The 26,790-nt window shown below is 41.8% G+C and overlaps 1 protein-coding gene across 1 annotated transcript in view; it reads right to left on the bottom strand.

Annotated features, from left to right (window-relative positions):
- ryr2a (ryanodine receptor 2a (cardiac)) overlaps positions 1-26,790 on the bottom strand; it is a 375,294-nt gene that overhangs the window by 82,840 nt on the left and 265,664 nt on the right. Inside the window, 9 exon segments of the mRNA XM_030754826.1 lie at positions 11,185-11,261; positions 11,528-11,607; positions 11,973-12,072; positions 12,172-12,219; positions 14,178-14,229; positions 19,947-20,053; positions 20,167-20,263; positions 22,138-22,250; positions 22,480-22,614. Of these exon segments, the coding sequence (XP_030610686.1) occupies positions 11,185-11,261; positions 11,528-11,607; positions 11,973-12,072; positions 12,172-12,219; positions 14,178-14,229; positions 19,947-20,053; positions 20,167-20,263; positions 22,138-22,250; positions 22,480-22,614 (809 nt within the window).

Below are 26,790 nucleotides of genomic sequence, written 5' to 3'. Positions count from 1 at the left end.
AAGTATTCTGGGATGTCATGCTTGGAGAAAATTCTTCTGAGTTTCTCTGACAAGCCTGCCACATAAGAGATGACAACATTGTTGCTCTTGTCATTCTTATTCTCCCTAGTTTGCGTTTGACCTTCTTTCCTGTGCATCTTAGCTGATTTGATGAAAGCCCAATTGGGATAACCACATTAAGGGCTTTCTTGACATGTGTGTGTTCCTTTTGTTTCCTTTCTGCCTTAGAGGGTATTTTTTCTGCCCAGTGTAGCAGGGTCCTGATCACCCCAAGTTTGTGTTCCAGTGGGAGGTGGGAGTTAAAGAGTCAGTACTAGTTTGTGTGTGTGGGCTTCTGGTAAACTTCAATGTTGAGGCTTCCATCTTCCTCAATAAGCACCGCATAGTCCAGGAACAGTAACCTATTATCCCTGGTATCCTCCATAATAGACATTATGTACTGATCAACTGAGTTGATGTGGCGAGTGAAGGCTTCTACGTCTTGGCTATTGATTTTGACCCAGGTGTCATCTACATATCTGTACCAGTGGCTTGGTGCCATCCCTTTGAAAGAGCCACGAGCTTTACTTTCCACTTTCTCCATGTAAAGGTTGGATACAATGGGTGACACTGGGGAGCCCGTGGCATATCCATGCTTTTGTGTGTAAAAAACATCACTGTATTTGAAACATGTTGTGAAAAGCTAGAGGTCTAACAGTGCACAAATCTGATCTAGGGTAAAGCTGATTCTGTTTTGTAAGGAGTTGTCTTCTGACGGTCGTTTTCTGATGGTCTCCCCTGCCTCAGTTGTGGGTATGCAAGTGAACAGTGAAACCACATCAAAGGACACTGCTTTGATCTGGATTCAGTGCAAGATTATGGACCTTGTTGGTAAAGTCTGTGGAATTTTCATTGTGATGGGATGTGTTGCCTACAAGTGGAGATAAGATGGTGGCAAAGTGCTTGGAAATGTTGTATGTGACTGAGTTTATACTGCTGATAATGGGTCTGAGTGGGACTCCTTCTTTGTGGCTCTTTGGAAGTCCATAAATGCATTTAGTAGTTTCTCCAGGGTGAATAAAGTAGTAAGTAGGGTGGTCAATTGCTTTTTCCTTTTTGAGATGTTGTTGGCAACAGATGACTTTTCTCTTGTAGTTGCTTGTGGGATCTCGTCTTAAGACCTCATAAGTATTGTTGTTGTGGAGGAGTGTAGTAATTTTAGTGTGGTAATCAGCTAAATTCAGAACAATGGTGCACCTCCTGTTATCGGCTGATAGCATGGTGATGTTTTGATTCTTACTCAGGGCTGTTTAATAATGGTTCCTGACAAAGTCAAAAAGCTTTGACACAATAAACAAATTTAAATGGTACTTTAATGCATTTAAAACTGGTTGGTGCCAACTGTAACACAAGAGGAAGATTAACCCCTGCCAAAAGAGATCCCACAGGGTTAGTTCCTTGATTGGAAAGGGTACATACTTGATAACTACTCCAAAATTGCCCAGTAGATTAGATTAGATTAGATTAGATTAGATTAGATTAGATTAGATTAGATTAGATTAATTTTACTTTACATTGAACATAGTGCAACAAAATTTGTAGAAATTCTAGTGGTGCCTCAAGCGGTGATAATAGGCCCTCACTGGCCGCTGCCCTGGTGCTGATGCCAAATTGAGTTTTAGCCCTTTAAATATTGTAGTTGCCACAAAGGGCTCTGCATGGAGCTGATCCCATCAGGAGATTCGAGACTAATATTACACAATATTACAATATAATAAATAAATACAATACAATAGAACAGGTGAATTATTGTACTAGGGTACAATAGAATTATTGTATAAGGATCTACTGTAATACAATAATACAAGGGCAACTACTGTTTTGTCAGTGAAAAAGGGTTAGTGTTTCGACAGTTTGGTTATTGTCTGGATCTGAAATTGAAGCTGTTCATACATCTGTTTATTCATGATGATATCCCAATCAGTTTGGTTGCATCTTTCTTTAAATTGACAAAATATTTCTATAGACTTCTGAGTTCATTGTACTGCTGCCAAGATGTGTGACATCATCAATGAAGATTACTGTGTCCGAAGAAGCCATGCATACCCAAGTCATGACAATATCTCTACTATGTTTCACATATGAGCCTGTATGTTTAGGATCATGAGCAGATCTGAGCAGTTAAGGACACCCCTATTTAGCTTCTCCCCAACCAGGTCCAATCTGCTTTGCATAGGATAAACACCAGTAAAGCCCCTGGACCATATGGTGTTGCCGGACGCATTCTTAAGGCCCATGCAGACCAGCTGTCAGGAGTGTTCACCACAATTTTCAACCTCTCACTGCAACTCACTGTTGTTCCCACCTGCCTCAAATCGGCCATCATCATCCCAGTAGCAAAGAAAAACACAGTGAGCTACCTAAATGACTTCCGCCCAGTCGCTCTAACTCCCATCATGTCTAAATGCTTTGAGAGACTAATTATCCCTCATATTAGATCTGTCATCCCAGCTGACCTTGACCAACATCAGTTTGCCTATAGGACAAACAGGTCAACAGAGAACAATGTGATCACAGCTCTCCACACAGCCCTCACTCATCTGGAATGAAAAAATTCATATGTAAGAATGTTGTTCGTGGATTTTAGTTCAGCCTTTAATACAGTTATTCGACATTCGGAACTCCAGGTGGCTCAGTGGTAGAAAAGACCATGAATACAGAAGAAGAAGCAGTGCAGGTTCAAGTTCGGGGTAGCTGTAGCTCAGGAGGTAGAGCAGGTTACCTGCTGATCGGAAGGTCAGCGGTTTGATTCCTGGCTACTCCAAGCTGCATGCCAATGTATCCTTGGGCAAGATACTTAACCCCAAGTTGCTCTCTGGCACAAGCGTTGGAGTCTGAATGTTAGATAATAAAAAAGCACTTAGCTTAGTTAATCATGAAAGTGCTTGTGTGAATGGGGTAAATGTAAATGTGTTGTATGAGCGCTTTGAGTGCTCAAACAGAGTGAAAAAGTGCTACATAAGAACTAGTCCATTTACCATAATCTGGTCAAAAAACTTTGTCAGGATGGGAGACCGCACATCTTCAACTATCATCTTAAACACAGGTACCCCACAAGATTGTGTCCTCAGCCCCCTCCTCTACTCACTCTTCACACATGACTGCTCCCCCATTCACACCTCCAATATCATCAAGTTTGCTGATGATGACATGGATAACGAGTCAGCCTACAGGGAGGAGGTCCAGCATCTAAGAGTATGGTGCAATAATAATAACCTGGAATTGAACCCTAACAAAACCAAGGAGCTGGTTGTGGATTTCAGAAGATCCACACGCACTGAGACCACAGCTCTCTACATTAATGGAGTGGAGGTCAAGAGAGTGGAGAGCTTTAAGTTCCTTGGGGTGTACATTTCTGCTGACCTCACCTGGGCTCTCAACACTCAATACCAAATGAGGAAGGCACAACGGAGACTTTACTTCCTCAGGAAGTTTAAGCTCTGCCACCTCCCTCAATGCTTGCTGGTGAACTTTTACAGAGCTACTACCAAGAGCCTCCTGACAAACTGCTGCACAGTCTGGTTCTCCAGTTGCACAGCATGGGACAGGAGAGACCCGCAGCGAGTGTTGAGAGAGGCAGAAAAAAATTTCGGGTACCTCACTAACACACCTTGGTAACATTTACAACAGCCGACTCCAGAAAAAGGCTACCTGCATTGCAATGAACACTACTCACCCTGGACACTCTCTGCCCCCTCTAAAAAGAAATTTAGAAGATTAAAAGCAAACACGAACAGGCTGAAAAACAGCTTCTTCCCTCAGGCTGTGATGCCATTAACCCCCCCATCCTCAGCAAACCTATTCATCCTGATGAACAATCAGGGGATATAATAGAAAATTATCTATCCTGACTGACAACCATTGAACCCCCCCCCTCGCCAATTGCACAAATCACTTTAAATAATCTTAAGCTTGTGTATATTTTTTAGTGTTATTATATTTTGATTTATTTACCATTGTTTTTGTATATGGACAGTTTTTGTCTTTTTAACAGTTGCCTAGAGAGGATATTAAACTGCATTTCACTGTTTTAACATGTTCTTAACATTGTTTTCTCAGCAACAATAAAAACTATTCTATTCTTTTCGTTGTCCAAACTTTAGCCTTTCCATCACAGAGGTTAATCTTTGTCTCATTAGTCAATAAAACTTTGTCCCAGAATTTCTGAGGCTTGTCTCTGTAGTTCTTGGCAAATTCCAGCCTGGCCTTCCTATTCTTCTTGCTAATTAGTGGTTTGCATCTTCTGGTGAAACCTCTGAACTTTTGTTCATGAAGTCTTCTGCAAACAGTAGATTGTGATACTTTCACTCCTATCCTTTGGAGGTTGTTGCTGATGTCACTAACAGTACTGTAGTTTTAGGATCTATCTTTACACTGACAATGTTTCTGTCATCAACTGATGTTGTTTTCCTTGGTCTGCCTTTTTGACATCAGTTACTTAGTACACCAGTGCTGGCTTTCTTCTTGGGGTGGCTGTAGCTCAGTAGGTAGAGCAGGTCACCTACTGATCGGAAGGTCAGGGGTTTGATTCCTGGCTACTCCAGGCTACATGCCAATGTATCCTTGGGCAAGATACTTAACCCCAAGTTGCTCTCCGACCGTTCTGTCGGAGTGTGAATGTGTGTGGATGTTATATAATTAAAAAGCACTTAGCTTAGTTAACATGGAAGTGCTTGTATGAATGGGTGTGCATGGGTAAAAGTAAAAAACGTGTTGTATAAGCGCTTTGAGTGCTCTGACTGAGTAGAAAAGCACTATATAAGAACTAGTCCATTTCTTCTTCAAGACATTCCAAACTGTTGTGTGGCTATGACCAATCTTTGTGCAATGGCTCTGATTGATTTTTCAGAAATATTACTGGGAACTAACACAACAAAGAGTTGGACCTGCTACAGCATGAAAACAAATACAATAAACGTCGCCTAAGTCAAAGTCGCACAAATCAGAATTTTGCTGTTGTTGTATTGGCTTCTGCAGGTACCGATTGTTCCTATCGTTAATTCCAGTAAAAAAACATCTCCTAAGTCGGCTCAAAGAAGTAGGATTTTTGCCTACCTTGAATGAAAAATCTGGTGTCATTGTAATAAATTTCCGATTAAATGTGATCACATAACTTAAATGAGTTTAGTGTTTGATATATTTATTGAAAAATTTACATTACAAAAACACTTTACAAAAAATAGAAATGTACAAGAAATACCCATGAGAAAAAGAGAAAAAAAAGGTAACAATAGTAATAATAAAACCCCTACCCCCTAATAATGAACAAAGTCCTCACTGTCATGAAGTACTATGCGAAAAGTATAAAACAATATGTATAATACCAGATCGATCTGTATAACTAAAAACCATCTATTCCTGAACCTATGCTGAGGGTTAATTAAAGAAAAGAAGGAAAGATTTCCAAGTCTGACTAAATTTCTTTTCTGAGCCTCTCATCATACATCTGATTTTCTGCAGTTTTAAAGTAGCTAACACATCCCTAATCCAGTGTATTACTGTGGGTGGGGCAGCGTCCCTCCACCCCAGAAGGATCAGGCGGCGTGACAACAAAGTTGAAAAGGCAATCACCTTGTGTCCCCCAACAGGTAATATCAACCCCTCAAGAACAACCCCGAAAAGCAACATAGATGGATTTAGGTTCAATTTAAGGGCAAGAACAGCAGATAGGGCTTCACAAACACCTCCCGAAAATTCTTGTATTTTAGGACAGACCCAGAACATGTGAATCAGAGTGGCTTCCTCAGATTTACATCTATTACAGGTTGGATCTATTTCTGGCTCAGTCTTAGCCAATTTAGATTTATAAAGGTCCATCCAGTGAACAACTTTAAGTTGAATAAGGGAGTGTCTTGCACACATGGAAGAGAAATGAATTCTCTTTAATAATTTAGCCCAAACTGTCTCACTGATTGTGATTTGCAAGTCTTGCTCCCAAGCTAATTTTACTACAAGGATGGGAGGGAAATGGAAATGGGAAATCAGTCTCAAGATGGCAGAAATCACTCCTTTCTTAGTTGGGTTAAATGATATCAATTTGTCACTTATATTATTGTCTGGTTTATCTGGGAACCCTGAAATGGAACATGAAACATACAGTGGGTACTGAAAGTATTCAGACCGCTTTAAATTTTTCACTCACAGAAAAAAAAACAGAAATGTAGAAATTTTTGCAAATGTGTTAAATTTATTTATTAAAAAAAGAAAAACTGAAATATCACATGTAAGTATTCAGACCCTTTGATCAGTATTGAATAGAAGCACCCTTTTGAGCTAGTACAGCCATGAGTCTTCTTGGGAATGATGCAACACCTGGATTTGGGGATCCTCTGCCATTCTTCCTTGCAGATCCTCTCCAGTTCCATCAGGTTGGATGGTGAATGTTGGTGGACAGCCATTTTCAGGTCTCTCCAGAGATGCTCAATTGGGTTTAGGTCAGGGCTCTGGCTGGGCCGGTCAAGAATGGTCACAGAGTTGTTCTGAAGCCACTCCTTTGTTATTTTAGCTGTGTGCTTAGGGTCATTGTCTTGATGGAAGGTGAACCTTTGGCCCAGTCTGTGGTCCTGAGCACTCTGGAAGAGGTTTTCTTCCAGGATATCTCTGTACTTGGCCGCATTCATCTTTCCTTCAATTGCAACCAGTCATCCTGTCCCTGCAGCTGAAAAACACCCCCATAGCATGATGCCGCCATCACCATGTTTCACTGTTGGGATTGTATTGGGCAGGTGATGAGCAGTGCCTGGTGTTCTCCACACATACCGCTTAGAATTAACGCCAAAAAGTTCAATCTTTGTCTCATCAGACCAGAGAATCTTATTTCTCATAGTCTGGGAGTCCTTCATGTGTTTTTTGGTAATTTCTATGCAGGCTTTCATATGTCTTGCACTGAGGAGATGCTTCCGTCAGCCCACTCTGCCATAAAGCCCCGACTGGTGGAGGGCTGCAGTGATAGTTGACTTTGTGGAACTTTCTCCCATCTCCCTACTGCATCTCTGGAGCTCAGCCACAGTGATCTTTGGGTTCTTCTTTACCTCTCTCACAATGCTCTTCTCCCGCGATTGCCCAGTTTGGCTGGACGGCCAGGTCTAGGAAGAGTTCTGGTCATCCCAAACTTCTTCCATTTATGGAGGCCACTGTGCTCTTAGGAACCTTGAGTGCTACAGAAATTCTTTTGTAACCTTGGCCAGATCTGTGCCTTGCCACAATTATGTCTCTGAGCTCCTTGGGCAGTTCCTTTGACCTCATGATTCTCATTTGCTCTGACATGCACTGTGAGCTATGAGTTCTTATATAGACAGGTGTGTGCCTTTCCTAATCAAGTCCAATCAGTTTAATTAAACACAGCTGGACTCTAATGGAGGAGTAGAACCATCTCAAGGAGGATCAGAAGCATGTGAGTTAAATATGAGTGTCACAGCAAAGAGTCTGAATACTTATGACCATGTGATATTTCAGTTTTTCTTTTTTAATAAATTTGCGAAATTTTCTACATTTCTGTTTTTTCCTGTCAGGATGGGGTGTTGAGTGTACATTAATGAGAAATACATCCATGGAGAGAAGGCATTCTGAGTCAGTCTGGCACATGGTGTACATAATGTTAAACAGATGCCGTACATTAAAAAGGAGAAACAATGTCTGGCAAGACATTCTCTAATCACCAAGCCAGTACCTTAGCTAGTATTTTATAGTCACAATTTAACAGGAATATTGGTCGATAGGATGCACAATTGAGGGGTCTTTGTCTTTTTTTAGTAGCAGTGTTATACAAGCCCCATTCAAAGTGGCAGGAAGAGACCCTCTCTTAAGAGAGTCAGAGTACACAGCCGCCAGCACAGGAGTGAGTTGTGCAGAGAATGTGGCATAGAATTCACGGGGTAAACCATCTGGCCAGTGAGATTTCCAAGATTGTAGCATTTTGATTGCCATCTCGACCTCCTGCTGCATTATTGGTGCATCCAAGGCAGAGACCTGGTCTTGAGACAGAATTGGAATAGGTAAATCCCTAAAAAAATTATGTAAGCAATAAGAATTGCTGAGATTATCAGAACTATCTAATTCTTCATAATACTGTTGAAAAGCATCGTTTATCCCCTGCTGATCAGTGTGACCCTGCCATGGTGAGACTTGACACCTTTAATAATTTGTTTAGCTCTTATGCCTTTTAATTTTCTTGACAATATCTCTCCAGCCTTGTCACCATGTTCATATAAGTTACTCCTATTTTTCAATAGTAGGTATTCTATCGATTGTGAGATGAGTAAATCATATTCTGCCTTGAGTTTCAAATGTTCCTTATAAAGGTCCCAGGATGGAGCCTGTGCATTCTTTTTATCTATGGCTGCAATCTGTCTTTCCAAATCCAGTTGTCTGGCCACATTGTTCTTTTATCTTTGGCCACAAAAGATATTACCTGGCCCCTTAGATATGCCTTGAGCGCCTCCCAAAGAGTTGAAATAGAAACTTCAGGGGTCACATTGATATCCAGGAACAGGGAAATTTGGTCTGACAAAAATTTTCTAAAGTTTTCATCAGATAATAAAAGAGCATTAAACCTCCAGTGTCTCCTAGGTGTCATCATTTCACATATATTAAGTTTAAGCACAGTGGAGCATGGTCAGATGTTACTATGGTATGATATTCGCATGATTGAACATCCACAAGTAGTTTATCATCGATGAAAAAATAATCAATCCTGCTGTAACTATGATGGGCATGAGAGAAAAAGGAATATTGTCTATCAAGTGGGTGTACAAAACGCCAAATGTCTGAAATGCCATATTCTGCAAGAAAAGCTTGTAAACAGTGATGCTGATTTGGACATGGCACAACCTGGTCTCACTGATGATCAATCCAACCCAGGGTCCAGACACAAATTAAAATCCCCTCCCATAATAAGCTGATACGAGTTCAAAGAAGGGATTAGCTCAAAAAACAAGAAAAGAATTGGGGGTCGTCAAAATTTCGAGCATACGCATTAGTTAATATGACATCGCTGTTATAAAGTTTACCAGTTACTATAACAAAACACCCATTGGGGTCTAATATCGAAGAGGCTAGTGTAAAGGGTACAGTTTTAGTAATCAGGAACTCCCTGGGTTTGCCCGGAAAGGTTGAATGGAAGCGCTGCCTCACCCACCCACATTTCAAGCGCAAATATTCTGGATTTTTAAGATGGGTTTCCTGGAGAAATGCAATTCCTATATGCAAGTTTTTAAGATGTGTGAGAACTTTCCTCCTTTTTACAGGATGGTTCAGACCTTTAACATTCGAAGTAACAAACCCAAAATTATTTGTCATATTCAGGACATCAGCAAAGTTAGGGGACAATACAGTCAGATATAAACATAAAACAAAATACAAAATAGTTTACTCTGGTCGATCTGAAAGAGAAACTAAAAGAGTTACTATTATTGACAGTGGGAGCCCAAAACCCTCCCCAAAACCCCAAGGCGATACTAGCTGCAAGAACAAACAGCACATCTTCCCTATCTATAACTGCATCACCTCCCTACAAAATAACATCTCCACCTGCTCCTTAGAAAAAATGCCAAGTTCCCCACTAATGAACAGGACAGGTCAGGCCCAGACAACCGAAATACTTTGTTGTCTATATAACACTCTTGATATTAAAACACTTAACCAGGGGAAGCCCAGAACAGATAACTGAAGTAAATAGTATCGCTAACTTAGTCAGTGTAACTTAAGAGTCATTTGGGTATGGTTCTTACTCATACTAATCAAGAAGATTTATTAAGATCCTCAATAAATTTCTCAGCCTCAGCCACAGAGCTGAATGCAGTTCGGGTCCCGTCAGTCTGTGTGATGTGGAGTCTTCCTGGGTACAGCAGGGAGGGTTTCAGTCCCATCTTGTATAAAGATGACATCACAGACCTATATTCCATCCATTTCCTCACCACTTCAGGGGGGTAGTCTTCATAGATCCTGAACGAGATGTTTTGGTATTTTAGATCACCCCTCTTCCTGGCCTCACAAACAACGAGCTCCTTTTCTTGATAACAATGAAAGCAGAGTATGATGGTCCGCGGCTTAGGCACCAGGCTGTGATGTGCATGATCCAGCTCCACTGCCAAGGGAAAAGTGTCATGACCAAACACGTCTCGTAATAGCTTTGAAAACAAAAAAAAGACTGGGTTGTGGGCCTTCCATACCTTCAGGTATACCTACTAGCCATACATTATTTCTCCTGGCTCTCCCCTCCAGCTCAGTTAGCCTGGCCTTAAGCATCTCGTTGTCAGCATGTAACCTCTCGTGACTGCTCTCCACCTTCTCCAAGCATTGATGAAGAGATTCTGCATTTTCCTCCAGCAAAGTCAAACGTTGATCATGGCTGACAACAGTCTCTTGGATTACATCCAATTCGTCGTTAAGTTCTTTAAACAATGTTTTCAGCTCAGAGATCAGCGCAGACCTATGCTCAGCTAATGAGGCTGTAAGGTCAGCCTTGCTAATGGTGGCTTCAGACTCAGCTTTTTCACCTGTTTTGGGAGGTTTAGGCGGCATAGTGAAGTTAAAATGTTACTACACAGGAGTAGCAAACACTTCGGTGGTGGATGTCCGACTAGGATAAAAGCAGGCAAATTTATAAGGATAGAACTTGGGGAGCTAGAAGATGGCACTCCATGCTCATTAAATCGGAAGTTCCCCAAGCTGGATGAGTTTAGCGCTAAGGCCCTCCTCAGCTCCCGCCACACCCACTTTGGGTGATCATGTACGATTTACGGAAACTCCATGCATCAGCTAATTCATACGCAAGTACACACACTGTCGCTTGAGTGTCTAGACAGTCCTCTGACTAGAGGACTAGAGATTGGCTGCACTGGGCAAATCAACTCATTTCACCGGAGACAATCATGGTTAGCGCAAGAGGCAAGTGTAAGCTAAAAACTCACACTTAAGAGCAGAAATACATTTGTGGAAGCAAATCCAGGGATGAAGCAGAAAGCCATTGCCACAAAATTCAATATTATAATTCAAACTATGTGATATTTTGAAGAATTTTGATAACTCAGATTTTATCCGACTTACAAGTCGGATGAAATTCCACTGGCCATTTCAATCCAACTGATTGAAATGGCCCATTACTGATACTTGCTTTAGACCTGAGACAGGAAAGCTTATTTATACCTGCATGACTGCATGAGACCAGCTAGACTCTGAAAGAAGCCCACGTCCTTCTTGTCCTTGAGATAATCCAACATTTTCTGTTATAGATGGAAGACACAGTGAGAATTCATTTTTTTTAACTGAGATTTGAGAAAAAAACAAATCAGTCTTAACCTGTCATTAAGAAAAAATCTCTGAACTAAGATAAAATATTTCAGAAAAATAGTTTTAACACTTATTCCAGTTATTTGACTATGTGTACTATATATTACATATAAACCAAAATCTACATGTTAATAGATAATATAACTATAACTGCAAACAGTCCATTTAAATAGCAAACCATGAACTAGCTGAGCATTACCTGCTGCACGGTTGAGTTTCCACCATTAAGAATAGCTATGCCCAGCTTCAGAGTAGATGCCACCATGGGACCCATCTCACCTGGTGGAGAGCAACACCCACTTAAAACATCTATTATTAATTTGTTAGTCTTTTTAAGTTGTTTAGATCTGAGCAGAATCAAATTCAACCACAAATTATTATAAAAGTGATAATTTTTCTTGTCTATAGCTATCTGTATTGTACAAACTAATAAAAAAAATTAAAACCCACCGAGAGATTTACAGTCACATCCAGGACAAACAAATCCTGTTAACACAACAATAAGTCATTTTTCACCTTCTGGAAAGATATCCAGTACATGGTCTATAGGGATTGGACCCTATAGCAGTCTGGTTCTGTCACAAGGGCCATAATATGTTTGACACTGCTGAGTTACAGTAAACAGTAGAAGGTGGTGGAACTACCTTTGCTAGCACTGATGGTCTGGAGCACCATCTCAGCAGCGCCACGGTCATGTAGCCTAGCTTGCTGATACAGCAGCTTCTGCTTCTCCATCTCTTTCTCCTTTGTTGGAAAGGGGACACATATCATCACAGACAATCTAACAACAAACCACTAAAAACTCGAGACTAACACATGCCTTAAGGCTGAGTGATCACCTACTTCAAAACTTTTCACTTCTCCATCGTCATCTTCTTCATCATGGCAACTCTGAAGGAAGGAAGAATGGTAAAAAAAATTAAAAAAAAAAAAAAGCATATGGACCATAGACTGTTTATTAAAGATGGGTGTAGCCCCTATGATGTCACCAACTGGAAGTTCCAAAGTACTGGGGTATCAAGCTTTGTGTTTTTACTGTCACCAACTTTGTTTTTTGTTTTTTGCAACAAGATACCGTAAATGATGGACAGATCTGACTAAGCCAAGCAACACTGCGCACATAGTCTATGAAAAGGAAAGGTTTCAATAGTCTGTAGAACCACCTTTAGCAGTAATAACTTGGAAGAAATAATTTCTCACATTAATCATCTCTCATGTCATTCTGGAAAATTTTTGTCCCACTCTTCTTTGCAAGAATTCATTCATTTTCAATTCATTGAGGTTTGCAGGCAAGTGTTTATGCATATCTTTCTTAATGTTCACAGCATTTCAATTGGGTTGAGTTCTGGACTTTGACTCGACCATTACAACACCTTGATTCTTTTGTTTTTTCAGCCATTCTGTTGTACATTTGCCAGTGTACTTACGATCATTATCCTGTTGCATGACCCAATCTGGGCCAAAGTTTAGGCCAAAAAAAAGTCACCACTTGGATTATGATCTGGGGTTGCTGCAGTTGGTCAGGTCTAGGTTCAGCAACATTATGTGCTCAAGAATGAGGTCAGCTGACTACCTGAATATACTGAATGACCAGGTTATTCCATCAATGGATTTTTTTTTCTTCCCTGATGGCACGGGCATATTCCAAGATGACAATGCCAGGATTCATCAGGCTCGAATTGTGAAAGAGTGGTTCTGGGAGCATGAGACATCATTTTCACACCTGGATTGGCCACCACAGAGTCCAGACCTCAACCCCATTCAGAATCTTTGGGATGTGTTGGAGAAGGCTTTTCGCAGTGGTCAGAATCTGCCGTCATCACTGCAAGATCTTGATGAAAAATTCATGCAACACTGGATGGAAATAAATCTTGTGACATTGCAGAAGCTTATCGAAACAATGCCACAGCGAATGCATGCCATAATCAAAGCCAAAGGCGGTCCAACGAAATATTATTGTGTGACTTTTTTTTTTTGGTAGCGACTTTTTTTTCGGCTGGGCAGTGTATATATGCGTCCCCCATGTCCACAATCAACAGTACCGCCAGGCACATTATCTTCCACTCTCACAGTGAGAGTGGAAGATACTGTCCTGAGAAAACATTCTTTTTCACCTGACTATACATTAGCAACTCAGTATTCATAATGTAGGCCCACTCTTAAAACTTTATCAGCTTTTTGGCTCTTACTGTAGACACTAATTTACAAAAATAACATTATATTTTAATCATTAATACACTAGCCATTAAGACACTAGCAACTGAGAACATAAGCTCAATCAGTAAAGTGTTTACTGAGGGTACAGACCAAGAAAGCCACAGCGTAGTTTCTCTATAAATTTCTATACAACCGGATGTATTTTTGCAAAAAGTAGGTTCACCTTCTATGTAGGCAGTTCAACAAGAAGCTCAATTTTTGAGAAAATGACAGGAAACTTGACCATGGGTTGCTCTTAAAACAAAGCGGACATTTCTTTGTGTTTATATGGATCAAACCTTCCAAATAACATTCCTTTTTCTCATTATTTAGCTTTTCTTTCTAACGTATCGTGTTCTGATCTTCTCATGGGTTATTTGGGTGTTTTGTCAGCGTTCATTCTATTTGTTGGCATTTATCTTTGTTTTGGTTTTGCATGAACAACTTCACAGTGACTATCCAGAATCCAAAGCGATTCCCGCGCTTGCTTGGTTTCACTTCTCAGATTTAAAAGGTCCATCAGTCTTTTTTTACACAGTCTATGATATAAACAGCACAAAGACCAACTGAGATGTTTTTATTCATATATTATAAGCCAACAAACTGAAGTTTTAATTAAAAGGTGTCTAGGTTTGGTATTCAACAACTGATACCTTAGCCATGATGTCTGCATAGGCCATGTAGAGATTATCCTCATCCAGTTTACTGCAACAAGAAATACACGCACACAAGTTAGCACAAATATAGCTGTATTAAGGTAAGTACTTTTGTCAACAATTGATAGAAATCTCTCTAATTTCCAAAATAAAAAAAACACATCATATCGGTCATTGGGTGTACATTAATGATGGGAAATGCTCATTTTATCATTTTCAAAAGAAGTGTACTTAGTGTCAGTAAGGTGTGAAAAAATTCAAGGGATTCAGGCCACTTACTCTGGATTGCCTCTAGCACTACTGTGAGGAACACTTGAGTCATTTCTGACCAGGGTATGTCCTTTAAATTGAATGCAAATCAAATATCTTCTCTCATCTAATCAGTATAAGAAGTGAAGGAAAAACTAGTCCATGTATCTGTCCTTGGCTGGACTATTGTAAAAAGCACCCTGAAAAGTCCTGATTGAAAAGCAATGGCACTAACATGGACTTGAAAGAGAGAGATCATATTTCTTTCTATTAGCTTCTCTTCACTGGCACACTGTTAAGTCCAAAATGGAATTTAAAATCCTTCTCTTTACATACTAAGTCCTTAGTACAATATATTTCTTTTAGAAGAATTCATTGTGAGATTGCTCCAAAAGTGTCCTGAAGCAGAATGGGAGGAGGAGCCTTCAGCTGTCAGGCTCCTTTTCTGGGGAACCAGTTCCCAGTTCAGGGAGACTGTCACGGATCCAGCTTCCTTGCTCTGTCTGGTACTCTGACCTTCCCACTAACCAATCCTTGTGTTGTACAGGTGGGGCTTCTCCTCCTCAGCTGCCTGCGACCCCGACTGGTTCCACAGCTGCTGGCAATCTGATCATCACCCAACCTATTTAAGTGGAGGAGGTCCTACACTCGACGCCGGATTGTTGCTTACCCCCGGTCAATGAGAAGCAGGTCACTGTAAGTAAAGTGCTCCCAGCAAGAACGTCAACTCATCCTTTGTCTCCTTTATCTTTCTAGAGGTTGGGACACTGGAGTTTGAGGCACAGCACAGTGGAGCGTGAGTCAAGGATCAACTCGTGTGAGGGGTAAAGCTTGGTGGAGCATCCTCAGAAGAGTCCTGCTTTTCACCCGTCGTTGATAAACCTCCATAAACTTTTGCACAGTTAAAAAAGCCCTTGAAGTACTTACCATCTGCCTTTTGAGTCCTCTCTCCACCATGACAGACAGGCACCCTCTCTAGTTTTAAGATTAGTATTCAGTTCACTGTGGGAGGATATTGTCATCATACCATCTGTCTGTCTATTTGTCTAGGCATCTGTCCATGAGGTTTTACCTTTCCAGTCTATACACTCCTAAACCACAAGGAGTTGAGCCATGAAAGTTGACATATATGTTCTTTACTCATCAAAGATATGAAACACAATATTTATGTTCCTGGATGTTTAGTACTCTTTGTACAATTTGGCTATATTTATCTTAAGTGGCGTAAACAACATGGAGGATTTCAGCCAGTGCAGTTAAAAGTGCTCGGAGCGCTACATTGGAGAAACCAAACAGCCTCTTCACAAACAAATGGCACAACACAGAAGAGCCACCTCGACAAGACAAGACCTAGCAGTACATCTGAATCTAAAGGAGAAAGGGCACTTTTTTGAGGATGCCAACTTTCACATTTTGGACCAGGAAGACAAATGGTTTTAAAGAGGAGTTAAAGAAACCATCTATGTCCACTGTGAACAACCATCATTGAACAGAGGTGGATTATGTCACCAACTTTCCCCCCATCTACAATGCTGTCCTGAGCTCCCTCCTCAGGTGCCTCAACCCTCATTCACACCTTTGTTCAGGTGACCTTAATAGGTCACTTGATAGAATGGGGCAAAGTCTCAAATTGGTTTCACCCGAAACCACTGATTGTAATGACACACGCCTCCTTTCACATGAGCAATAGTGGGTCACAACCACCTCCAAGAGACTATGCCCACTGGGGTTTAAATACCTGGGCCTCCCCACCTTTTGGTTTTAGAACTGAAGAAGGTAAAGAGCCAGTCTATTTATAGTAACATAAGTTCTAGGCTAAAGCCTGATTGATTAACCTGTGATGCCAACTTCTGACTGGCTCAGCATTACCAGGGAGCATGTTGTTCATAACTCATAGCCATAAATAGTATAGACTATGAACCATCAGTGAGCAATATTATAGCCATACCTACAGCTCAGCAATATTGCTCAAATGTAAACAACATGGTTGAATTATATTTTATGCATGGTTGCCTTATGATTATAATGATGTTATACAAAATGCATTGATATCAGAAGAATATGTAGTATGCGTGAATTATGTAGTAACATTCCTGTACACACATGAGTATAGTATGATGTGATACCTTGTAAGTATGCATTATATCTGGCTTATTGTTATATATTATTTAAATAGAGAGACATTGTGTTGCACAAGAGTGCAGTATGCACTTTTTATAATTTGCTTAAAATAGAATTTGTTGTTTCTGTTCTAGGATGTGCTTACTAAAAAGTATTTGTAGAAATGGCAACGATAATCACAGAATATCAATTTCTTACAGTGTGCTGAAAACTGATTTGTTTTGATGAGTATTCTTAGTACTGAAAGCATATTTTTGCCAGAATATGTATTGTATCTTTACTTACCCAGGGGGTGACTAAAATTATTTGGATAAAAGTTTAGGGCAAGGCCTCCAAATTAGGGAAAATTGTTTGCAAAAGGTAGTGTCTGCTGAAGGACTTTCTATTATGAAATGGGGTGTACAGTGAACCCTCGTTATAACGTGCTTCACCTCTCGCGGCCTTGCTGTTTCACGGATTTTTTTAGTGCAGTTTTTTATGCTTTTTTTTTTTTTAACAGTGTATGAACGCGCATCGTGTTCTGCGTCCTGATTGGCTGTCAATCAATCTCCTCTGTCCCTCGTCTCTGTCCAGCACAGAATGTGTTCGGCTTGAAAACAGGTTTTGATCTTTGGTTTCCTTCTATAGTACTGTATAATAATTGTAAAAAATAAAGCTGACTACTTCGCGGATTTCGCGATATCGCGGGTTATTTTTGGAATGTAACCCCCGCGATAAACGAGGGTTCACTGTAATGTTATCCTGACGTCTACATTAATTTTTCATTTTCAATAACTGTGGAAGGATATCTCCATTGGTGATGGGTCTTGTTTTTTGTTTTTGACAAAACTTATAGTGAGGTCTGGATTGGTTGAGTATTAACCATCCATTAGTTATGCTGCCATAGGCTCAGGCTGCTAGTTTTTATGTTGTTCTTGTAGTCATTTGTGGCCTGTCCATGCTTCTAATCTTGATCTTCTCATTGCTCTCCCTAACCAGTTGCTCCAGATGGCTGCACCTACCTGAGACTTGTTCTACACTCCCCTCCAAATGTTTTAGAGCAATAAGGTCAAACCATTTATTTTTGCTGTAAGCTGAAAACATTTGGGTTTGACATTAAAAGATGAATATGAGACAAAAGATCAACATCTCAGCTTTTATTTTATGGTATTTAAATCTGGATCTGATACACAGATCAGAAGATAGACACCATTTGTCACCCAATATTTTCTGGGGAGCAAAAGTATTGAACATGTGACTGACAAGTGTATTTTGTTGTCCAGGTGTGTCCTGTTGCACACACACATTGAGACATTATTCAAACAATAAATAGCGCTGAATACCTACACCCAATTTCAGATTTGGGTTTTGCCTGTGCAAACTGTGCATTTATAGTTAGAGGAGTAACCAATATGAAAACCAGAGAGCTGTCTACGAGTGAAAACAAGCAATTGTGAAGCTGAGAGAAGATGGGAAATCAGTCAGAGCCATTGCGCAAACATTGGCCATAGCCACACAGCTGTGAGTTGTGTGTTCAACTGTGTGTGCAGACCAAGGAAAACAACATCAGTTGATGACAGAAACATTGTTAAGTGCTGTAAAGAAAGACCCCAAAACAACTTTTAGTGACATCATCAACAACCTCCAGAGGGCTGCTCATGAACCCACACATACAAGCTCATCTGTGAAACACAGTGGAGGTAATGTCATAGCTTGGGCTTACATGGCTTCTTCTGGGATGGACACAATAATCTTCATTGATGATGTCACATAATAGCAGCAGTACAATGAACACACTGTCAAAACTGAAAAGGTTCATCAGGGGCAGGAAGTGGAAGGTTTTAGACTGGCCTAGTTAGTCTACAGACTTAAACCTTATAGCATATGTATTTTACCTGCACAACTGAAAGAGGCTGTGGTGAAAGCCTGGAAAAGAATCACAAAAGAACAATGCAAAATTTTAGTGATGTCAGTGGGCCACAGGCCCGATGCAAGGAAAGAATTTGCAACTGAATATTAAGTCTTTAAAGAAAAATGGGTGGGTTCAGACAAAAGATGTTATCTTCTGGACTGTGTATCAGAGCCAGATGGAAATACCGGGAAATAAAAGCTGAGATGTTGATCTTTTGTCTCATATTGATTTTTTTTTTAATGTCAAACTCAAATGTTTTCAGTCTACAGCAAAAATAAAGGGATCTGCCTCACTGTTCAAATACTTGTGTATGTGTGTGTGTGTGTGTGTGTGTGTGTGTGTGTGTGTGTGTGGGGGGGGGGGTATCTGAGGTATCTATCTGGTAAAAGGGAGTTCTTCTTTCCCACAGTTGGCTAGTGCTCATTCATAGGCAACTCCCTGACCATTGGGCTTCCCTCTTTAATTTTGTAGGATCTTTTTTGAAATGACTGCTTTTGGTAACTGACACTCTAATTCCATTTTATATTACCTTCACCAAGGAGGTTATGTTTTTGTTAGCACATGCATGCATGCATGCGTACCTGTCATTCTGTCTGTAAACATGATAGCTCAAAAAGTTTTGAATGAATTCTGATAAACCTTTGTAGGGTAGTCATGATAATTCATGATAATTTGTCTCACATACACCAAGGTTTTTAAAGTCAACTTAATGATTTATTGGGCCAAAATTGACAGAAAACCTTATGTTAGAAGCTATGATTCTTAAAAAAAAAATCATGTCACATTTGACTTTCAAGGTCAATAGATTAATCTGACAGTTAATGAGATAATAATGCTATATAGAGCTATTTAAAACTATGTTTCTTACTACCATTGTTTGTACTGATAACATTTAGGGATATAGGCAATGATATATTGTGATTCTAAATATTGTGTTATTTTGGAACTCTGACCTCTTCTTCAAGATCAAAAAAGGTCAAACTTTCATTAGGTCAAACTTTCTTAAAATGTATTTTATATTTGAAACTATGTTTAAAATTCTACTGCCTTTGTTTGCATCCAAACATCATGTCACATTTGACTCTGATCTCAATTTTACATTTCACATTTTCCTTTCTTTAAAGTTGAACCCAAAATGTGTTATATCTTTAAAGAAAGTATTGTCACAAGAATGAGCTGCCTACTTATTTAAAAATATACTGTAGTAATAAGCTCAATAATAAGCTCAAGCTATTTGTGTTCATTTATTTAGAAATCAATACATATTATCTATAACCTACTCCTGCATAATGATTGTGCAATCAAAGTAAATATTTTTCATGCTACCCTTATCTGATTTTTACTGCACCACAAACTTCTTAAAATACATTTAAAAAGAACAAACAAAAAATATAATGAATAAATACAAAATATGATGCTATTCCCTTAAAAGTAAATACTGCCCAGAGAATGAGCTGCACTGGCACAGGTTTTGTGCTCTCTGAGTGCTTCTTGTGAGAACACACCATTTTTCTGTTAGGGCTGTTCTGCTGAACAGCTGGATGAGCTGATGCAGGGGATCTATGTGGTTCTGTCCCTCTTCTTCCTCAGATGGCTCCTGTTCACCTGGTTTCTGAAATAAACACACATTCACAAACTGAGGAAACTATCAGCCCTCAAAAAAGTTTAAAGTGCTGAGGTCAGAATCATTTCACTTGTTTTTCTTTAAGAAAGAAGTTAACTTACAGCAAGGTCTTCTATAAGTTTATCTTCAAAGTAATGTTCCTCTGTCTCAATCCAGGACTTCTCATAGCCTTGCAGGAACAAGTTTACAGCTCGGTGCCTAGTATGAGAGAAATATATGTATGAATAATAACGGGGCACCAAGGTGGCTCAGCAGTTGAGCGGGCAACCACATATGCCGCATGGTGGTGCAGACAGCACAGGCTCGGGTCCCGACCTAGTGGCCATTTACTGCGTGTCTTCCCCCATCTCTCCTCCTGCTTTCCTGTCTCTCTCCACTGCAAAGCTATCAGATGAAGCTACAAAAGGCCAAAAAAATTGTAAAAAGAATAATGACTATTCATCTACCTATCTTCTGACTGCTTATCCAGCCCAGATCATAGGGGCAACAGTCAAAGCTGAGATGACGAGACCTGAAAAACCTCAGCTAGTGGCTCTATGTGGAGTGGGTCTATGCTGAATATTATCCAAATGACTCAGCTCTGCACCCAATCTATGAGGCTGAGCCTATACACCTGACAAAGGAAGTTCATTTCCCTCACATGTATCCATTATCTTATTCTTTCCATATTGCTCACAGAATGTGGCCATAGGTGAGGGTAGGAATGGAAATTGATTAAATGACAACATGAATATTTACTTTTTAATGCATTTTTATATTGCAGGAGAAAAAACACAAGTACCTGGACTTGGATTTGGATTTTACATGTTAGAACTACTCATGCTCCTGGTGACTAATTTCTTAGGTGACTAAATGAAAGAAATAGACCAGGGGTGTCCAAACTCGCATAATGGGGAAGGCGAAATGTCAAAAAAGTAACTTAAAGGGCCAAATTGTGTTATTTTTTACATCAATTCGTGGACCGTAAGTGGGCGGGGCCAGAAGCGGCCCACAGTCTGCAAGTTTGGACACCCCTGAAATAGACTAACCGACTAGTGTAAAACTGAGAAACACTAAGATATCAAGTTATATTTGAGGACTGTTTGATAGACACTGTCAAAAACTGTCTAAACAAAGGCATTTGAAACCATTACTCACATTCTCAAATAATGAAAACTTTAAATGCCGCTGAACTGAACTGACTGCATTGCACACTACTAACGTTGCATATTATACTCCAAAAAGACAATGAAGAAGCAAAAAAGCATTTAAAATTAACTTATGCCAAATATATGAAAACACATTACTACAAAAGATCTTCACATATTATTAAAATATGACAAATTAAAATCCAAAAAACAAATAAACTGGGACTGCAAAGTGTGTTGCATTGTGCCAAACATTATGAACAATGCACATTGTTCTGCAATTGGTGACACCTGTGTTAATAAAAGTAAAAATCTAAAATGATTAAAAAAAACAAAAACAAATAAATAAACCAGTCCTCCATCTTCTTCCACTTATCTGAGTCCAGGTCGAGGGGGCAACAGCAGAGAAGCCCAGACCTCCCTCTCACCAGTCACCACCTTCATCAGGGGGAACACCAAGATATTTCAAGTCCAGCCGAGATGTATAATCTCTTCAGCATGTCCGTGCCCAAAACACCTCACTCCTTGTGGAGTAGTAGCGGCTCTACTCTGAGCCCCACCCAGATGAATGAAATCATCACCCAATCCCTCAGTTGTGTGCCAGGACCAATTCTATTTACATTATCCATGCTTCCCTTAGGCCAGTGCTTCTCAATTATTTTCTGTTTTTCCCCCCGAGGAAGAAGACCCCCCCCCCCACACACACACACACACACACACACACACTCTCCCTTCTCTACACAGTGGGTAGGCAAAAAAAAAAGTACACCACACACTCTGACAATGAGAGCGCCACTGCCACCTACTGTGGGCATACATTAAAATCTTAACAATTAGATTAAATGACTGATACATTTGGTACCAACTAGTGACAATACCGACAATTAGTTGCCTAGTCATGCACATCCCTAGCTAGAACTTTGTGTGTGTATGGATGCAGAATACCTTGGCAAGTTATAGAGTGGTGCCATCCTGAAGCAAGCGACCACAGCTCTCTTCCTCTGTTTTGAGAGCAGTTTGTGCCACACAGCTTTCTTACTGCGCTGAGGATGCTCCACCTAAAGACACAAACTGAACCAGTCAGTACACAAGATATTTTGCTGCTGTAAATTATGATCTGGAGGCCACATTACTCGTGCCTCAAGGACAACTGGTCACAAAAGTGTGACCAGTAATTTTGAGTTGGGTCAGTTTTAATAAAGACCAAACAACACCTTTAACTGTGCAGTCCCAGAACGCTGTAATCTCCAAGAAAGGAAAATTTTACACAAACAAGATTATACATACCTGGTCCAAGTGGAAGAGGACGTGACCAATATCCAGAACTCTTTCGACAGTTTTTTCTGGGTTAGCGGGATCCTCATAGTGGTTAGGGAGGTCTCTGTACAGAGCCATCTGCCAACGAATAGCTGGGTCCTCTGACTAAGACACACAGAGGAAATGCATGATTCTGTAGGTCCTGAGGTTGAGCACTTCTGTGAGTATTCCAGTCAAATATTTAGTACCAACCAATATCCACCAGCTAGTTTACCTCCATGTGTGTCATGACTCATGGCTGTCTTGACTTAAAAGAACCAAAAAACAAAAAAAACTAAGCCAAAATGCAGACTCCTCCATGAATCACCACCTTAACGTGGTGGAGGGGTTTGTGTTCCAGTGATCCCAGGAGCTATATTGTCTGGGGGCTTGTCCCCCTGGTAGGGTCTCCCATGGCAAATTGGTCCTGGGTGAGGGGCCAGACAAAGCAAATTCAGAAGACTCCTATGGAAACAACAAGGGAACAGCCAGGCCTGGGGAGGGAGCTCAAGGGAGAGCATCTGGTGGCCGGTCATTAGCCTGTGATGCCTGGCTTGGCGCAGCCCAAAGAGATGACATGGGCCCACCCTCCTGTAGGCCCACCACCCACAGGAGGCATCATAGGGGTCGGGTGCAGTGTGTGTCGGATGGAGGCCCTGGCGGACCGATCCCTGTCTATCGAGACTGGCTACTGGAACATGGGATGTCACCTCTCTGGTTGGGAAGGAGCCTGAGCTAGTGTGTGAGGTTGAGAGATACCAGCTAGATATAGTTGGGCTCACCTCAACACATGGCCTGGGCTCTGGAACCAGTCTCCTCAAGAGGGGCTGGACTCTGTTCCAGTCTGGAGTTGCCCCTGGGGAGAGGCGTCAAACTGGGGAGGGTATTCTTGTATCGGCTTGCTGCCTGTACATCGGAGTTTTCACCGATAGATAAGAAGGTTGCTTCCCTGCACCTTTGGGTTGGGGAATGGTCCTGACTGTTGTTTACACTTATGCTCCGAATGACAGCTCAGAGTACCCACCATTTGTGGAGTTGCTGGGCGGGGTACTCAAGGTTGCTCCATCCGGTGTCTCTATCGTCCTGCTGGGGAACTTCAACGCTCAGATGGGCAATGACAGTGAGACCTGGAGGGGCATGACTGGGAGGAACGCCTGCCCAATCTGAACCCGAATGGTGTCTTGTTATTGGACTTCTGTGCAAACCACAGTTTGTCCATAACAAACACCATGTTCGAACATAAGGATGTCCATAAGTGCACGTGGCACCCTAGGTTGCAGGTCAATGATCGATTTTGTAATTGTATCACCAGATCTGCGGCCGTATGTTCTGGACACTTGGATGAAGAGAGGAGCTGAGCTGTCAACTGATCTCCACCTGGTGGTGAGTTGGATCAGGTGGCGAGGGAAGAAGCTGGCCAGACTGCGCACGTAAATGTGTTGTGAGGGTGCGCTGGGAATGCCTGGCAGAAGCCCCAGTCCGCAAGATCTTCAACGCCCACCTCCAGCAGAACTTCAACAGCATTCCGAGGGAGGCTGAGGACATTGAGTCTGAATGGACCATGTCCCACACCTCCATTGTTGAGGCTGCTGCTCTGTGGCTGCAAGGTTGTTGGTGTTGGTGCCTTCAAGTAAACCCCGAACCAGATGGTGGTCACCGGATGTGAAGGAAGCCATCAAGCTGAAGAAGGAGTCTTATCGGGCTTGATTAGCCTGTGGGACTCCGGAGGCAGCTGACGGGTACTGACAGGCCAAGTGGAACACAGCTCGGCAGTGGCTGAAGCAAAAACTTGAGTGTGGGAGGAGTTCAGTGACACCATGAAAAAAAGACTTTCGGACAGCATCGAAGCAATTCTGGCAAACCGTCAGGTGGCTCAGGAGGGGAAAGTGGTGCTCTACTCACACGGTCTATAGTAAGAGTGGAGTGCAACTGACTTCAGCTGAGACTATAGTCAGGTGGTGGAAGGGATACGTCAAGGACCTCCTGAATCCCACTGACGCGCTTTCTGTAGTGGAACCAGAGTCTGGGGACGAGAAGGATGACTCGCCCATCACTGAGGGTAGGTCAGTGAGGTGGTTAAACAGCTCCTTGGCTCCATCTGTTGGTCAAACCTCAGATTCAAGAGGAACAATGCACTTTTCATCCTGGTTGTGGAACGCTGAACCAGCTCTTTATCCTCTCCAGGGTGTTCGAGTATGCGTGGGAGTTTGCCCAACCAGTCTAGATGTGCTTCATGGACTTGGAGAAGGCATTCGACCACGTCCCTCGGGGTATCCTGCGGGAGGTCCTGCAGGAGTATGGGGCGTCTGGACCATTGTTTCGGGCCATTCAGTCCCTGTACAACCGCAGTGATAGCATGGTCTGTATAGCCAGCAATATGTCGAACTCGTTTCCTGTGGGTATTGGAGTCCCCCAGGGCTGCCCTTTGTCACCGATTCTGTTCATAATTTTTATGGACAGAATTTTTAGGCATAGCCATGTGGCTTAAGGCTTCTGCCTTGGTGGCCTCAGAATCTTGTCTCGCTTTTTGCGGATGATGTGGTCCTGCTGGCTTCATCAGGTGATGGCCTCCAGCTCGCAGTGGAATGGTTCGCAGCCGAGTGTGAAGCAGCTGGTATGAGAATCAGCACCTTTACCGGTCAATCTACGTCCCTACCCTCAGCTATGGCCATGAACTATGGGTAGTGACCGAAAGAATAAGATCACAATACAAAAATGAGCAGAAATGAGCTTCCTCCAAAGGGTGGCTGGCCTCTCCCTTAGAGATAGGGTGAGGAGTGTGGCTATTCGGGAAGGGCTCAGAGTAGAGCCGCTGCTCCTCCACATTCAAAGGAGCCAGTTGAGGTGGCTCGGGCATCTGATTAGGATGCCTCCTGGGTGGCTCTTGGGTGAGGTGCTTTGGGCATGTCCTACCGGGAGAAGGCCCCAGGGTAGTCCCAGGACATGTTGGAGAGATTATATTTCTCGCCTGGCCTGGGAACACCTTGGGGTCCCTCCAGATGAGCTGGTGGAGGTGGCTGGGGAGAGGAAGTCTGGGGTTCTTTGCTTGGGCTGCTGCCCCCGCGACCCGGCCCCAGATAAGCAGAAGAAAAATCGATGGATGGAAAGTGCAGAAACAGTGTTTTTGTATGATTTATCAGTCTCTCAAAATTATTGTGGTGGAATTATGGTCCATCCTTGTTTACAACAGTGTTTCAGTTCGTTAAGGTTTGCAGGCATTCAATTATACATAGCTCTCTTAACGTCTCACCATATTTAGCATTTCAATCAGACTGAGTTCTAGACTTTGATGAGGCCATTGCAACACCTTGATTCTTTTCTTTTTTTTGCTTGTGTGGTTGGGCTCATTGTCCTATTGAGTGACCCAATTTTGGCCAAGCTTTGGCTGTCAAGCAGATTACCTCACATCTGACTTTATAATGCTTTGGTATACAGAGGAGTTCCTCATCAATTCATTAACTCTAGCGTGCGTAGGTACTGTGTCTGCAAAACAAGCTCAAATCATCACCCCTTCACCATTGTGATTGATAGCTGGTATGAGGTATTTATGCTTATAAGTTTGGTTTTTGCCAAAAGTTTGGGATCAAAACATGGCTAAACTGAGCAAAGAGCGCAAACAGCGGCTGCAGCAGTTGTTCCAGTGCGGCCAGTTTGTCATCCGATGGGGTTTTATTCCAACCGTGCTGTACCTCGGTTTCAAACATCTCCTTATTTTATTTTAAATATATACTTTTAATCCTATTTTTTTTATTAAACATAAAATTTCATCAACATCTCCCACTCCATCTATGCATTCATCTATCCATCCATCTTCCATCCATCCATCCATTTTCTTCTGCTTATCCGGGGCCGGGTCGCGGGGGCAGGAGCCTAAGCAGAGAAGCCCAGGCTTCCCTCTCCCCAGCCACCTCCTCCAGCTCATCTGGAGGGACCCCAAGGCGTTCCCAGGCTAGCCGAGAGATATAATCTCTCCAGCGTGTCCTGGGTCTACCACGGGGCCTCTTCCCGGTGGGACATGCCCGGAACACCTCACACAGGAGGCGGCCAGGAGGCATCCTAATCAGATGCCCGAGCCACCTCAACTGGCTCCATCCATCTTCTTCCACTTATTCTTAACAGCCTGTCAGGGGGCTAAGGGGCCCCTCTCCATTAATTTCCTATGGAACTTGTGTGATGAGGCGACAATCGCTTGCCAATCCTCCAGCCAAGCGACCGGCGTGCATGTGAAATTTCGAGCTCGTACACGTAGACATGCTGAAAAATGTTTAACTTTTGTCGCTGTCACATGGCACTAAAACCAGT

Source organism: Archocentrus centrarchus, chromosome 19, assembly GCF_007364275.1.
Source record: "Archocentrus centrarchus isolate MPI-CPG fArcCen1 chromosome 19, fArcCen1, whole genome shotgun sequence".
Taxonomy (NCBI): Eukaryota; Metazoa; Chordata; class Actinopteri; order Cichliformes; family Cichlidae; genus Archocentrus; species Archocentrus centrarchus.
The sequence above is the reverse complement of the archived record's forward strand: the minus strand, read 5'-3'. Positions and strand labels throughout refer to the sequence as shown.